Source organism: Pteropus medius, unplaced genomic scaffold (assembly GCF_902729225.1).
Source record: "Pteropus medius unplaced genomic scaffold, Ma_sr-lr_union100, whole genome shotgun sequence".
Taxonomy (NCBI): Eukaryota; Metazoa; Chordata; class Mammalia; order Chiroptera; family Pteropodidae; genus Pteropus; species Pteropus medius.
Window position 1 is genome coordinate 8158404 of NW_024354500.1, and position 15631 is coordinate 8174034.

Here is a 15631-nt window from a genome sequence, read left to right on the forward strand (position 1 = left end):
ATATAGTAAGACACATTATTTAGTTCTGAATTAATAAATTTAGATTAAAAATTCAGTGATGAATAATATTTAGTTTTATGTTAATACATCCAATGACTGTAGCTTAACCACTTTGTCTACTGTTATACTTGTGGGTGTTTATCCTCTTAAAATCTATACTCCATAAGTGATACTACTCTTCTACTCCTCCCCAAATGAGAATTATTGCTAAATGATATAGTGTAGACCTCAGTTCATTTCTCTTATTACCATTTGAATAAATTACATGCAGTCTGTATGCCTCATACACTCATTTGTGAAATAAATATAATAAAATTCACTTTTCAGAGATATTATAAGAATTAGAAAAAATGTTTGTAAAATACCAGCTACTCTGCCTAGCTCTGAGTAAATGGTAGGTAGTTATGGCTGTTATGATTTCTGAGTAGTGCCTATGGAATGCTTTGATAACATGATATATAACTGGGCTATTTATGTACCTTGAAAATCATTTACTGGATTAAAGAAAACTAGTGTATAGTCTCGGGAGTTTATAGAGTCTCCTGGAGCATACCATTTCTGTTTCATACATTTGCTAAGATTTGTGAAAATGAATGAACTTATTTCTCAGTCTAGTCTTCGTAAATGGATTTGAACTCTAATAAGATATCTTTATTTTCCTTTGATTTTAGGGTGCTATTTTCTTGGAAGGTGTAACTGTTAAAGGTGTAACTCAAGTGACAACTCAACCAAAGTTAGGGGAAGTACAGCTGAAGTGTCATCAATTCTGTGGCTGGGAAGGGTAATAAACATTTTATTCTTACTTTACAATACTTAACATTGATGCAATCATTAATGTAGCTTTGTTGCCTCTTGAAGTTTGTACATTTACGTAGAGTGCGTAGAAAGATGTCAAATAAGAGTTTATCAGGTGGTTCTCAGGACAGGCAGTGTAAAAAGAAGATAGTCGAGTCAAAAATTAGACGACTTATCTGTCTTCCTAAAGGAATAGAAAGTTACTGTTGTTATAGTCTAGTATTTGTTTTGTGTGTTTGATTCAACTGTTACTGATTAATGTTTGGGTTGTCCTTAGCACTGTATTAAGGAAAAAGAGATGAAAATATGCCATGTTTTTCAGGTTTTCTTTAGTGAGAAACCTGGGAGAATCAGTTTTAAATATGTTCTGTCCACTACCATGACTTGAAACTATTTATTGGACATTTCATGGGAAAGGATTTGGGAGAGAATTCACTGCTCTTATCTGTTGCTCTCAGGTGTTGGCCTGTAATCATTTTTGTTGATCATTGCTATCTGTGGCAGAAAATTGTAATATAGCTGGAACATGATGAAACAGGATTATTAATTGTTAAAAATTCCTCATATAAAGAATTTTTTGACTGATAAATACAGATCAATCAGCTAGAAATAATTTTAAAAGGTAAAAATGATGATGAAGTAATATTGATTTTAGCATTATGTTAAACCCTTGCCAATGTACTTTAATCTTGATCTATGTTTCTCCTGGTTTTTCACTTCTGGGCATCTTTTGAGGAGAAATTTGCAAACTCTGCACAGTTATGACAAGTTGGCAGTTTCACAGTGGAGGAATATGGGGTCTAGAATAATTAAGATACTAAAGCATGATTTACACTTTATGATATAAAAGACTTGTAAACATACCTGCTTTACTATTTAGATTATTAATATTTAAAAGTTAACCAATGTCACCATAAAAAAAAAATTAAAAAAAAAAACCCAAAACCCTTAAAAAACATTTAGCCCAATAGTTATAGTATAGTAGTGGCGATTAGAACCTTGTTAACTCGTGATATAAAGTGTCAAAAAAATGATAACCTTTAGTTAGTGTTCTTGTGAAAGCTAGTATTATTCCATTTGACATTAATCTCTTGATATGGAGAACATTGTGATAAATGTGTGACTTATGTGAGATTGGTTTCAGATATGTATTACTTTGTCTCAATAGTAATAAAATGTTCTTTAAGGTCTGGATTCCCTGGAGCACAGCCTGTTTCCATGGACAAGCAAAATATCAAACTTCTGGAGCAGAATCCATATAAAGTAAGCTGGAAAGCAGATGGTACTCGGTAAGTTAAAAGTCTAAAAAAAATTATACGAATAACCTTAGTACTTGAAGAATATTGCTTTGTTGTTAGAGAAGGTTTACACTCTGGGGAGTGTGAATTTATGACTTGAAGAGCAAAATAATCATGTTTCTAATATTGTGTAGTTTTTGTTTTGCTAGTATTCTTAGCTATGTAATCCTTTCATTCTTCTAAACTTTTGGTTTTAGAGTTCTGTTAGTTTGATTTAAATTTATACCAAATTTAAATTTGAAAGTGTTTTTTATCTTGATAACATTGTGCTTTTTGATATGTCTGCCTCCTACCACGTCTTTAACAGTTTTTGGGCACTTTTGAAATTAGCAGATGTGCTGTCAGTTTATAATCTAGAAATTACCAAGTCTCCCTGATTCATTCTATATTTTGCTCCTTCGAATAGTTTTTCTCTTAATTCTTGCTAATTCTTTTTGTGATTTTTATACACTCTTAAGGTTGTTGTATTCTTACAACAAAGTTAACTTCACATTTCATATTCCTAAGTTTAAAAATATTTATTAATATAAATTTTATGTTTCCCAAATAATATTTAACTTTCTCTTTTAGTAATCCATGTTTTTAGAGCTTTTCTGAGCTTTTCAATGTACTTAGCAAATGTTCATTTAGCAAATGTTATGATAATTGAAACAATTATTTTAACAGATATTAATATGAGTCTTATTAACATTTTCATAATAAAATGTGTTAGAATAATTAGGAGTACATATATATTTTAGTTTTTTTCCAGGTTTATTGAGATACAATTGACATATAGCATTATATAATTTAAAGTGTACAACATGTCGATTTAATACAATTATATATTGCAAAGTGATTACTTCATAGCATTAGTTAACACCTCCATTACTTAATTACCATTTATTTTGGGGTGAAAAAACATTTAAGATGTATTGTCTTAGCAATTTTCAAGTATATAATACAGCATTAGTAACTATGACCACTATGCTACACATTAGATCCCCAGAACTTATTTGTCTTATAACTGGAAGTTTGTACCCCATTTCTGTCACCCTGTTACCCCTGGTAATCACATACGAGTCTCTGTTTTTATGAGTTTGACTTCTTTAGATTTCACATATTAGTGGTATCATACAATATTTATCTTCCTCTGACTTATTTTACTTAGCATAATGCCCTCAAAGTCCATCTATATTGTAGAAAACGTCAGGATTTCCTTCTTTCTCATGGCCGAATAAGATGTCATTTTATATGTACATCTATTATAGATAGTAGCCCCTGCCTCCATCTATAGTTTTGCTTTACACAATTTCAGTTACCCATTGTGAGCCATGGTCTGAAACTATTAAGTGGAAAATTCCAGAAATAAACAATTCGTAAGTTTTAAATTACACTCCATTTTGAGTAGTGTGAGGAAATTTCTTGCCGTCCTGCTCTGTCCCACCTGGGACATGAATCATCTCTTTGTTCAGCATATCCACGCTGTGTACACTGCCCACCTTTTAGTCACTTGGTAGCCATCTGGGGTATCAGATACACTATTGCAGTAACACAGTGCTTTTATTAAAGCAACCCTTATTTTACTTAGTAATGGCACCAAAACACAAGAGAAGTGATGCTGGCATTTCAATATGCCAAAGAGAAGCTGTAAAGTGCTTCTTTTAAGTGAAAAGTGAATATAATACAGTAAGATATTTTGAGAGAGAGAGTAAGTGTGTGTGTGGGCACATTTACATAAAAGTATATTGTTATATTGTTATAATTGTTCTATTTTATTAGTTATTGTTAACATTTTACTATGCCTAGTTTATACATTAAACTTTATCAAAGATGTGTGTGTGTGTATATATATGTATGGAAAAAACATAGTATATATAGGGTTTGGTACTATCCACAGTTTCAAGCATCTGCAGGGGGTCTTGGAATGTATCCCCTATCAGTAAGGTGGGGATTCTGTATACCACATTTTCTTTGTCTGTTCTTTGCTGACTGGTGTTTGTTTCCATATCTTGGCTATTGTGAAGAATGCTGAAATACAAATGGGAATGCAGATATCCCTTTGAGATCTTGTTTTCATATTTTAGCTTTTAAATGTTAATTTGAAGAAGATATAGGTTGCATTTAATTTTTATGAGAAGTTTTTGTGTCATAGTGGCAATTATACCTTTTGCATCCTTTCTTCATCTATATTTAGCTTGTGGTGACTTTAAAAGATACATATGGAGACAACTTGATTTTAATAATAGGTGAATATAATGACGTTATTTGAGCATTATGTACTTTCTAGTAATTTATTGTATTTTAATTATTTGGTTCTATATAAAAATATTTTCTTTCATCTTTTTTGGAAATAATCTTTCCCTTTAACTTAGCATCTTTTAACTTTTTTAGGGATTTTATGCATAGTACAGATTTATTAAAGTTCAGAAAATAACATAAAAAGAAGAAAATAAAAATAGTCATTTTATCAGAGACAACCACGACCATGATTGTGGTATTGTCCTTATTCTTTTGGTTATAAAACAGTTATTGTTTTTAATATTAATGTTTGGTGTAGTGAGTTTAAATAAATAACAAAGTATGTTTTATATATACATTCTTCATATATTTACATTTATGCATTCATTTGTTCACATTATTTTGAATTTAAAAATGAAATAGCTTCAAAAATGAATGTTAAAATATAAAAAATTCAAACAGTGTAGACAGATAAAATGAAATTTAAGTTTGCCTTGTGTTCTACTAGGAGTATTCATTCTATGGGATGGATGCAGTTAAAGTTTCAGATAATTTGGATGATATGCCCTTCCATGCCCTCCTCTCAGTAGATATTTATTTTTGAAAGATAAGTACAAATTAGCATCATTGGCTATTTTCAGAATGTTGAAATTATATTTATATTTTTGAATTATAATAAGTTCAGAATCTGTTAAATCGTTAGTAATACTAGTTAGTAAATTAAAGTGTTGTTGAGACGTTTGTATTCGATAAGGTACAATGTCTTTAACAGATGGGTTTATTACCTGTCTCATTGAGTGGAGAAGTGTAGTGTAAAAGGTGAGGGGCAAAAGCCTATCTAGGCTTTATGTTACAAAATGGTCTGGGGATTTGGGGGTGAGGCATAGTTTTGATCTGTTGAGTTTCATATTCTGGATATTCTTTACTTTCTACATTGCCATCTCCATGGTGTCCAAGGTTATGATTGTGGCAAAAGCTGCTTAAATAATAAAGTCTGCAAAATTTGTCACTTACTTTTGTTTTCCCTCCTCTGCAGTTGTATACTCCTTTCTCTGTGTCTCAGTAAGACCCCTAAATGATTAGCTAAATTAATTTGAGCTAATACATTTTTGATTGATAATGGAAATATCTCATTTATCATATAACCATGCTCTACTAAAAACAAAAAGAAAACCCCTAAGTATTTATTTGAATACTCACTCTGTCTTAGGCTACTTTATTCTGGGAGAAAAACATTTATATGAGATGTTGATTTGATTTGCTTCATATCTAGAGATCACTCTGGGGTGAATGGTCATTTAACAGTACTGAGTGTCCCAACCCATGAACATGGTATATTCCACCATTTATTTAAGTCATTTTTAATTTCTCTTGGCAATGTTGTATAGCTTTCTAGCATGTCTTTTGTTAAACTTTTAAAAAGGAACCTATGTTTTGATGTTGTAATTAACTGACGGTGGTCCTGAAAGGAGGCCATATAATAACTTGGAAATTAAAATGAAAAAATCTATTATCTACTGAAGTGAAAAGGAGGTTCCTTGCTTTGAATTCTGTAGAAGTACCGTCTCACCCATGGCAGATGGCTTCATACACTAGTATGAGGACACTAATCATTTGTTCATGTTGATATTGTAATAGCAATCTTCCTGAACCTTCTTGTAAGTTCTAATGGTGTGAATATAGATTTTTTGAATTTTTTATGTAGTTACCATCTGAAAATATTTTTCTTTTTTTGTTCAGTTATAATTCATTATAATTAGTACGTGTGTGTGTGTTGGTGTGTGTGTGTGTGTTATGGCACTAGTTAGAACTTCTAAACAATGGAATTATTCTAGACAATGTGTAATTATATGTTATTGGATATTGTCATGTTAATTTCAGTGGGAATGATCCTTGGTTTTAGTATTAAGAATGATATTTGCTGTAGGTTTTACTATATAGCCTTTATCTAGTTAAGAAAATTACTATCCCTGGTTTGCTAAGAATTTTTATCATCACTGAATTTTATCAAATACATTTTTAGCATTAGGAAAGTCATATGAGTTTTCACTTTATAAATTCACTTAGTATAGTCAATTACACTGATAGATTTTCTGAAGTTGAACTACTTTTTTTTCCAATATGATGTTGGATTCAATTTGATTTTTTTTTGCATTTATGTTTATAAGTGAGATTGGTCTATATTTTTTTGTATTATCCTTGTGTGGTTTTGCTATGAAATTTGTACTAGTTTCTTAAAATTGAATTGGAGATCTTTTCCTTTTGTTATACATCTAGAACATTTATATTAGGTGGAGATAATCTGTTACTCTTTACAGTTGTAAAAGGATTAAATGAGTTAATTAATTTAAAGCAGTTAGTAGACTGCTTAGCATACATTAGGTACTCAGTAAAAGATACTATTTATTTTGCTTTTCTCTTTTCACAAGTGGATTGCACACCTGCTTGCAACAAAGGTATGCAATAATAATTGAATAAACGACTGCATGAATAAATAAGTAAATTATTGTGGGAGGAACTAATAAAGTAAGCGATTAAATGAAAGAATACAATACTTGAACAGCATAAACAAAATGTGAACGATCTAGGGAACTACATGTAGCTTGACACATGGGAGAATTCCGAGCATAGAATCTAGGAAAATCTGTATTGGTCATAGTGGAGATGCAGAAGAGGGGACTCCTGGGTGGAAATACAAAACCAGTAGAAGTGATATAATGGTACTACGGATAAAATTAGAATTGAAGTATTTTGTAATTGTGAAATACTGTTCTTTCACAAATTTTATAAATCTCCCAAGAGAAGATACTCAAACTTTTATTAAGAATTTCTCTCTGTACTTAATTAGCAGAATTTTTCATGTAATTAAAAGAGAAAACATCAATTTTCAAAATAGTTTTTCAAAATTTATTCAACATCCATGTGAAAATGATGAAGATTTAGAACTACGTAAAAATTTTAGAATTAATCTCGTAATTTAAATTTTTTCTTTTAGTCTAGAGATTAAATAGTATAAATTTAATTTCAACTTTCTGAATCATGTAGGCTAAAAAACAAATTATTATTTTTTGTAACTGCTATTTTAATACAAATAGTGAAGTAAAAGATAACTCAAACTTTGTTTGACATAGGAAAAATGTAAGGCTATGGGAATAATTTGTAATTGACAAGTAAAAGCCTTGTCATGAGTTGATAATCATAATGGAAGCAAGCTTCTTGAGGGTTGGGACTTTTGTCTTTCTAACCACTGTGTCCCCAGGGCCTAGAATAGTGCTTGACACATGGTAGGCCCTCAAGAAATCACTGAAGGAATTAATCAGTGAAAAGTAGCTAATGTCTTTGCAGAAATATATGGATACACTGTGGTTGTGAAATTTTTGAGATTTAAAAAAATGACAACTCTATGTCATATTTAATTCCTAAACAAAAATGTAAATCATTTAGCAAAATAAAGCATATTTCAAAGGAAATGATACACTAGGGCAGAATTTAAAGCTTGATGGACTTAAGAAGGAACTTTTGTTTGGATTTCTATAAGATAGGAATGATCTTATCTTTACAGAGTTATAAAAGGATTAAATGAAGTAATTTAAAGCAATTAGTATTCAGTAGACACAGTAAAAGATAGCTTCTGATTTACACACGCATATACTTCTGACTTACATAGATATATAATACATGCACTTATATAAGCATACCATGCTTTAAGAAAAACTGAGTATACAAGGTAAATTATTTCAGGAATTAGAAAAAGCCACTTAGGCATTATGAAAATGTAATTTATAGACAGCTGTTTATAACACATCTATTTAAGTAAGCGAGATATATTTGTATGATGCTTCTTGTAGGAAATTGTAGTCACATTCATTCTTCTTGAACTCTGGTCTGGGAATCCCCATCTTTTGTTCATTCAGAAATGATATTGAAAACTTGTTACTTCTGGGGTTCTGTGTCAGGTGCTGAATGGATCAGGAGCGCTTAAGACAGATCCCCAGGTTTAAGATTCTTGTATAATCCAGGATTCAGCAAAATGTTTTCTATAAAGGCCAGATAATAAATATTTTAGGTTTTGTGGGCCATGTGGTCTCTGTCTCAGTTATTCAGCTCTGCCATTTTAGCACAAAAGCAGCTACATTTTGCCTCTTATAAACAAATGAATTAACTGTATTCCAATAAAACTTTGTTTACAAAAACAGGTAGCAGGCTAGATTTGGCACTTGGGTCATAGTTTGCCAACCTATGATGGAATACATTCTCCTTAAAAGACTATCTTTACATCTAAAATGTTCTTTCCTTTCTTTATTTTTAAGAAAGTATAAAAGTGAGCTTAAGGTAGGAAAAAAGTTTAGTATAAAGACGTTTTGTTTTAAAATTTGCTTCAGTAAATTAAAAGTTGAAATAAGTTTTTCTTCTCATTGTAAGTTATTTTACTAACTCCTTGGTACTTTGACAAGATTTTTTTTATTTAAGTAATTCACTGAATTTATAAATTTATAAATTTTTCCTCATAAAAATCATGTCCCATGTCTTATAACAGAGTGCTCGATTTATAATATGTTCAGGCAGCTTCTATATTTGCTGTTCTAATGGTTTTTTATGCAGAACAGTGTAATTACCCCATGTAGTTAGCTTACTTGGATCCCTTCATATGTATCTCATTAATAATGTTTATAGCAGATGTTCATTTTACTGACTAGAGCTGAATGTTCAGATAGGAGTAGTGTGGATAAGGGACTGAGATGCTAGAATGGAAAAGTCTTACATACTGAGAGGAATATGAAAGAGGTCTCACATGTCTCTGGAATAATTTTCAGTGAACTACAAAAACAAAACTCTTGTTCTATGCTGCTTAGGAACAGAACAAATAAATCAAATTATGATCAATTAAATAATGTGTATACTACTTTAGATTTGTTCACTTGATTGTTTTTCATTTTCATTTCAGGGAAGAAATCAGAGCAAATACAAATTTCTATTTAGCTCTATTTTTCTTTTGATTGCAAGGCAAATAGTTTTGTATGATATATAACATACAAGACACCGTAGGAAAATAAAATACAATTCCTGTCTTGAATCAGCTTTCCAATGTAGTAAGAGATGTAGTAAAACTATGTATAGTACAAGGCAGAACAAATAAGTACCAAAGAACTGCTAAGAAGCATTGTTTGGTGAACAATGTGAAATAGGAGTGCTTATTTTGATTTTAGGAGTGTAATATTGGGTGTTCTAGATGCATTTTTACCTTTGATAGTGGAATAAGAGATACAAATATATTTGTTATTTAGTACCGAATAGTGCTGCTAACCATACTAAAGAACATTTATCCTGTTCACATCTCAGTTATGGAGCTATCTGTTGGATGAGATGTTAAGTGGATTTTCATACTTATTTTTTCATGATTCCTTGATACTTTAAGAACTGGTTATTTGCTCACATATTCTAGTCCATTATGTGTGATTCTAGTACTGGCAAGTACAAGGTTGGGTAAAAAGGAGAAAACAAATCCATTTCCCTTCCTGAATTGGTGAAAAATTGTTTGAATTATAATTGATTTTTTAAAATAATGCCTACTTTATACAAAAGAAAATTGAAAGTACTCAGCCATGTCAGGGACTAATGCAAAATAAAACAAAACATTTAGAATATTTCTTTTGATCTTTTCTTCTCATGAAGACTGATTGTTTTATGAAAATCAAAATGTTTCTCATATCTTTCTGCCCCTTTGATACATAAGTGCTGCCGAAATCGATATGGCATTACTCTCCCTCATGGAAAACCACTTAAAAGGATACCATATTTTACATATTTAATTTGTGTGTGGCTGTAAAGTTCTAAAAGGCATAACCTGTAATATTCATGATATTTAGTGCAAATGAGTATATCATTTGATTTTACACTTTAAAGTCTGATAAAGATATTTTATATTCTCATGAACTGAGTTACTTAATCTAAAAATAACTAATTAAAATAACTAAGAGAAGCTTTTTATTTACAGAATTGGTAGATTTCATGTGATTTGTTTATCAGTATTGGAACTGATTACCTGATTTGTGCAATGAATAATAATTTTGCAGTATTCCATTATCCCGAATGCTTTTGAAATCTTAATTAGGTCAAGATCAATGACTATGTCTGTGCCTTACTAAACCTTTTCCATAATTAGTACTATTAACTTTTTGTGACTTGGACTTGATATACATTTCAGTGAAAATGTCTTTTTTTGTCTTGTGTTTCTGGTCTTGTAATGAATAAATGGCAGTGTCTTTAAAAATATTGCCCATTATAAAAGTTATTTGTATTTATTATAGAAAATTTAGAAAATGAAGGTAAGGAAAAGGACAAAAATGAAAAACATCTATAATTGTCAATTAGAGATGGTTGCTGCTAACATTTTGGTGTGTATGCTTTCACACCATCCTCTCTGTCTATATATTCTTTTGTTTAGTTATAACGAAACTGTATTCATTTCATAATAGTTTTTAGTGTGTATTATGTGCGAAGTACCATTGTTGGTGCTGGAAATCACTGTGGTCCGTGTTATATTGGAGCTTCTATTAGGTGAAATATGTTTTCTACACAGACTGTTTCGTATCTATGATTTATAGTTCAATCTTCTATTTTTACTTAAGGTATCCTCAGTATTTTTCCATTTCATTAAATATTTTCTGTTAGATGACTAACAGTTATTTCTCTATTAAAGTAATACTCGTTTATGGTTAAATGAATAAAATAATACTGGAAAGCTTGTAATGGAGAACATTAGAACCCTTCCCCATCCTTTCCTTCTCTCTGTCAGTACTGATCTCTAGTCATTCATTTTTAACCCTTTTTGTTTTTCACTCATTCTGTGATTATTCCAAAATCTCTAAATAACATGTTTATATTGCTGTTTATGAGTCAACTTTAGGTGAGTTCCTTGTGTGGTCACTGAGGATGTAGCTCACCAGAATCTTGGTGCCTACCTTCTAGTTTGTCATCGTAGTTAAACTATTATTGTTTGTTCTTCATTGATCTTCCCTTTATCCTAATAACCCCTATATAGTTTTTCTTGAGTCTTCTGAGATGAAGACTTTAGAGTTTTCTCTTTCCTCTACTTCTATTATGTCAGCTGTAACTTCAATATTGTCAACTCCATTTACATGCTGGTAAACGGAGATTTTTTTTTAAGTCTATGTAGTTGAATTTAACTGGTAAAAATACTTAAATTGTTTTCACTGAACTATTGCTTAGATTAGCGGAAAGGGATAGAATTCCTTTTTTATGGCATGAAAAGAGAAATATATTTCAAATATATAAGGGTTTAATACATGGAATTGTGTACAAAGGCATTGAAAAGATGGAGAAACAAAAGTTTTACCTCAAGATCAGTAATCACGGAGCAGATGCCACCTCTGGTTGGAGCCTGGTTGGCACTTGCTCTTAATGATGATGGAGGAGAGGTACCTCAGCTCTGGCTGTTGCTGTTGGAATGCACTCAGTGCTGCCGCATAGCAGCCACTCACTGAGAGGCTGTCCCCTGAGGAGCAGAGCCCATAATCCTGTGGTTGCTGTCTTCAGTGCCACCTGAGATGCTGCCAGAAGCAAATCAAGTTCCTCCTGTTTTCCAGTCTCCTTCCAGGCTGCTTGCAAGGGAGACTGGGAAGCGTAGTTTGCTTGCTTCTCAAACCAAGATATACTGAGAACACACAAGTGTAGGGTTGGAGCTGACCACAAAATGATAGCTATCTTTTCCGCAGTTCAAAGTCATGATTTCTCTGCCACTTAAAATAGAATGTTCCTATTGTTGAATATAAATAGGTTCTTTTTCATTCTACTAATTACCATTACCCAATAGTCAAGTGTTTTTTTCAAGATTTTAGTCATCTTATCTCTTCTTTCAATTATTTTTTGTTATCCCAGACTTCTCTCTTTTAGAATATTCTGTGATTTCTAGCTTCTGTGTAAAGTTCTGTTGCCAACTTTCATCTTGGTTGGTTCTAGTTTTCTGGATTCCATGTTTTTTCTCCCTCCTCACTCTTCTTTTCTTTCTTTGTTTAGGTTTATTTTCTCACTTTTCAGGGATACTTCTTTAAATCACTTCCTGAGAAAGTATGTGTAGGAAGTAACCCATATGCATGCTTAGGTGTATGAAAATGCCCTGGATTTAGTAGTTTGGCTGTGTATTAAATTTTAGATTAAAACTGGTTGTCTTTCAGAATATTAAAAATCTTAACTTTACTATCTTCTGTTAATCAATAAAAGGTTGATATTCTGATTCTGTTATTCCTTGTATGTGGTCTGCCTCTGGAAACTTTTAGAATTTTCTCTTTATTCTTGGCCTAAAATTTCCAAGTGGATGTCTTATTATGTGGAGTTCTCAACCCCCTTTTTCAGTCATTGTGCTGGATACTTGGTGATCTCTGTGAATCTGAAAATCTGGGTTCTTCCTTTCAGAGGAAAATTTTATCTTCTCTCTGTGCTTTGTTTCCTCTGATTTTTTCCCCCTTATTTTCTCTATCTAGAACTACCGTTAGTTGTTATACCTCCTATATTCTAGATTCTTTTTCATCTCTGATCTTTTCTCTCATACTTTCCTTTGTCTCTCCACTTTCTGGGAGGTGTTCTCATTTCCTTTTTATCTTTCTAATGAATTACTTACTGCTTTGTAGCTGATGTTTTTGAGTTGGATCTTTGGAGTTTTGCAGAAACAGGCAGCTTCATTTTTGGATGTTGCTACCTCTGCAGTGCTTCTCAGCACTTCTCCAACTACTTTTTGTAAACTATTGAAATAGTTCATCTGCCGATGATGTTCTTTTTTTCCCTCATTATCTTCATTGTTGTGTGTTGTGTTAATTGCTACCTAAGAAATTACCCCCCAATTAGCTAAAACAACATTATTTCATAGTTTTTAGGAACAATTATGAGTACTTCTGGCTCAGTGTCCATCATGAGGTTGTCATGAAGTTGTTGGCCAGGAGGGCTAATGTCATCTAAGGGCTCCACTTCCAACCTCAGTTATGTGGTCGATGGCAGGCCTCAGTTCCTTGCTGGCTGTTGGCCTGAGGCTTCCATTTCTTGCCTTGTGCATCTGTCCTTAGGCTGTGTGGGGAGGAAAAACTTTTTTCTACTCATTTAGGTTTGGTATTTGTGGGGACCTGAGAATTAAACTAACAAAAGACAGAAGAGAAGTTTGTTTATATGCATATAGGAGTGTACAAAAGTGGCCTGCTAAATGGCTAAAGTTAGGGGCTTATATACCTAACTTAATAGGAGAAGAGGAGTGGGGAGGAAAGGCTTCTATGGGAAAAACAAATGGGTTTTTATTAGGAAAGACAAATGAGTTTTTAGGGCAACAAACAGGGCATAAAGTTAATGATAATGTTTGTTTATGCTGGTGCTAGTGGTCTTTTTCTTCTTCATGGTGGTAAAACTCTTTCAGAATGGGGATTTGAATTTCATTCTTAATCTTCCTGGTGGTGAAACTTCTCCCAAAAGGGGATTTATGGCAATCTCACTTCCATAAGTTTCTGCTCTTAGTCTGATAAGGGAATCTCTGAGAAGGCTTCTTTCTGCATCTGTTGAAGTTTAAAGTATTCTTCATACTAACTCTGGGGTTCCAAGAAGGTCCCCATAGCTGCCTGAGTGTCCTTACCACGTGGCAGCTAACTTCCCCCAGAGCAAATTATCTGAGAGAGTAGATTCTCCAAGATAACCAAGATGGAAGTACTAGTCCTTTTATAATATAATCGTATCTCAAAAGTTATTTGCAATCACTTCTGCCATATTCTCTTTGTTGGAAATGAGATATAGCCTACACTCAAGGGGAGGGAAATAATTAAGCTTCACTTTTTTGAAGGAAAGAATGTCAAAAAGATTGAAGACTTGTAGACATATTTTTAAAACCACCAGATGGCTTTATACTTAAAAACAGCAACAACAACTTTGTTATAATTTTCATAGTATTGGGAGAAAAAGAGCTCATACTGGATCATTATATCCCATTGCATGAATGTACCATAATTTATTTGACAGTTTCTGTGTGGTTGGAAATTTAGATTGTTTTGAAATTTCTGCTTTTATACCAGTACTGTGATAATATTATTCTAGATAACAGGTTTCATATGAGTAATTATTCATCCAACACTTCATTATAATCATTTATTGCTACATTTTGTATACTCTTGAATACATTTGTAGGAATACACACACATTTTTTAAAAAGTAAAATATTCCGCTGTAGTGAATGTCTTTGTAGCATTTTCTGCAGTGATATTTTAAGGACCATGTTCTGAAGTGTAGTATGTTTTAATGATTTGTTAAATTCATCATTGAAAAAATTTTTTTCCAGTTACTTTTGGTTTATTTTGACTTTTAATGACTTCACTAGATGGCAGCAAAGGACAAGCTTTACTTCTGGCTGCTTTTATGAAGTAAAATTCTAGTTGTATCTAGTCTATTATACATCTAATACATCCTAAAATATTAGTTTGGGATTATTAAGAATTTAGTAAGAATTAGGGGGATCAGTATACAACAATACTGAAAACATAACAGCTTTGATAATGTTGACTTTTTTTTGGGAACTGCATCTGAATTATTTTGTTTGTAGGTGACTGTGTAGTATCATTTTGGAACTATTTTGTAAAAATGATTTTGCCATATTAAAGTCCCTAAAAATATTTAATATGCTTCCAGAATCTGACGTTCTTATGTTGAAATCTCAGAGTGAAATAAAGATGTAAAGATTCTCTTTACCCATGGGTTTTTTGCTTCCGGTACTTTGTATTGGAAGGAGTCTAATAGAAAAATTTGATGTTGGAAACTCTTCTATTTTAGATAGTGAAATTTATGTTCATAGGGTAAAAAAGTCATTTGACATTATACATGGTAGATGAAGAACAGTGATTTTGGTATATGTGCCCAATTATGTTTTGGTAAAGAAATTTCTATAACCATATGCTTCCTTTTAAAAAAATTATGTATCATTTTTACTTCCTTGAGGAACAGTATTCAGTTTTTGCATGTTAATGATAATTTGGTTCCCCAAAGACATTAATATCTGTGAACCAGGTAAAGAAAATGAAAATAGTAATATGACAGTTTTTTTTTTTTTTTAAATTGTGAAGTCTGATTTGAAGATTTTATAGGTAGCCCATCTTAGTACCGTGCATCCCTGGCTTTCAGCCCAGCTGAAATGTTGCTGCTGTTGCTGATATTTTGGCTGGCAGGTGAGCTTTCTTGGACAAATTTTATTTTAGTAACATCTTAGACTTTGGAAAATTTAACTCTTTAAATACTTTTGCATGGGCAGAGAACTAAATTTTGTCCCTCCATGAATT

At 31.9% G+C, this 15631-nt stretch overlaps 1 protein-coding gene across 1 annotated transcript in view; it reads left to right on the top strand.

The window, feature by feature from the left end:
* The window catches only part of RNGTT (RNA guanylyltransferase and 5'-phosphatase), a 241283-nt gene that overhangs the window by 41602 nt on the left and 184050 nt on the right, over positions 1-15631 (top strand). Inside the window, 2 exon segments of the mRNA XM_039853170.1 lie at positions 672-781; positions 1983-2084. Coding sequence (XP_039709104.1) covers positions 672-781; positions 1983-2084 — 212 coding nt within the window.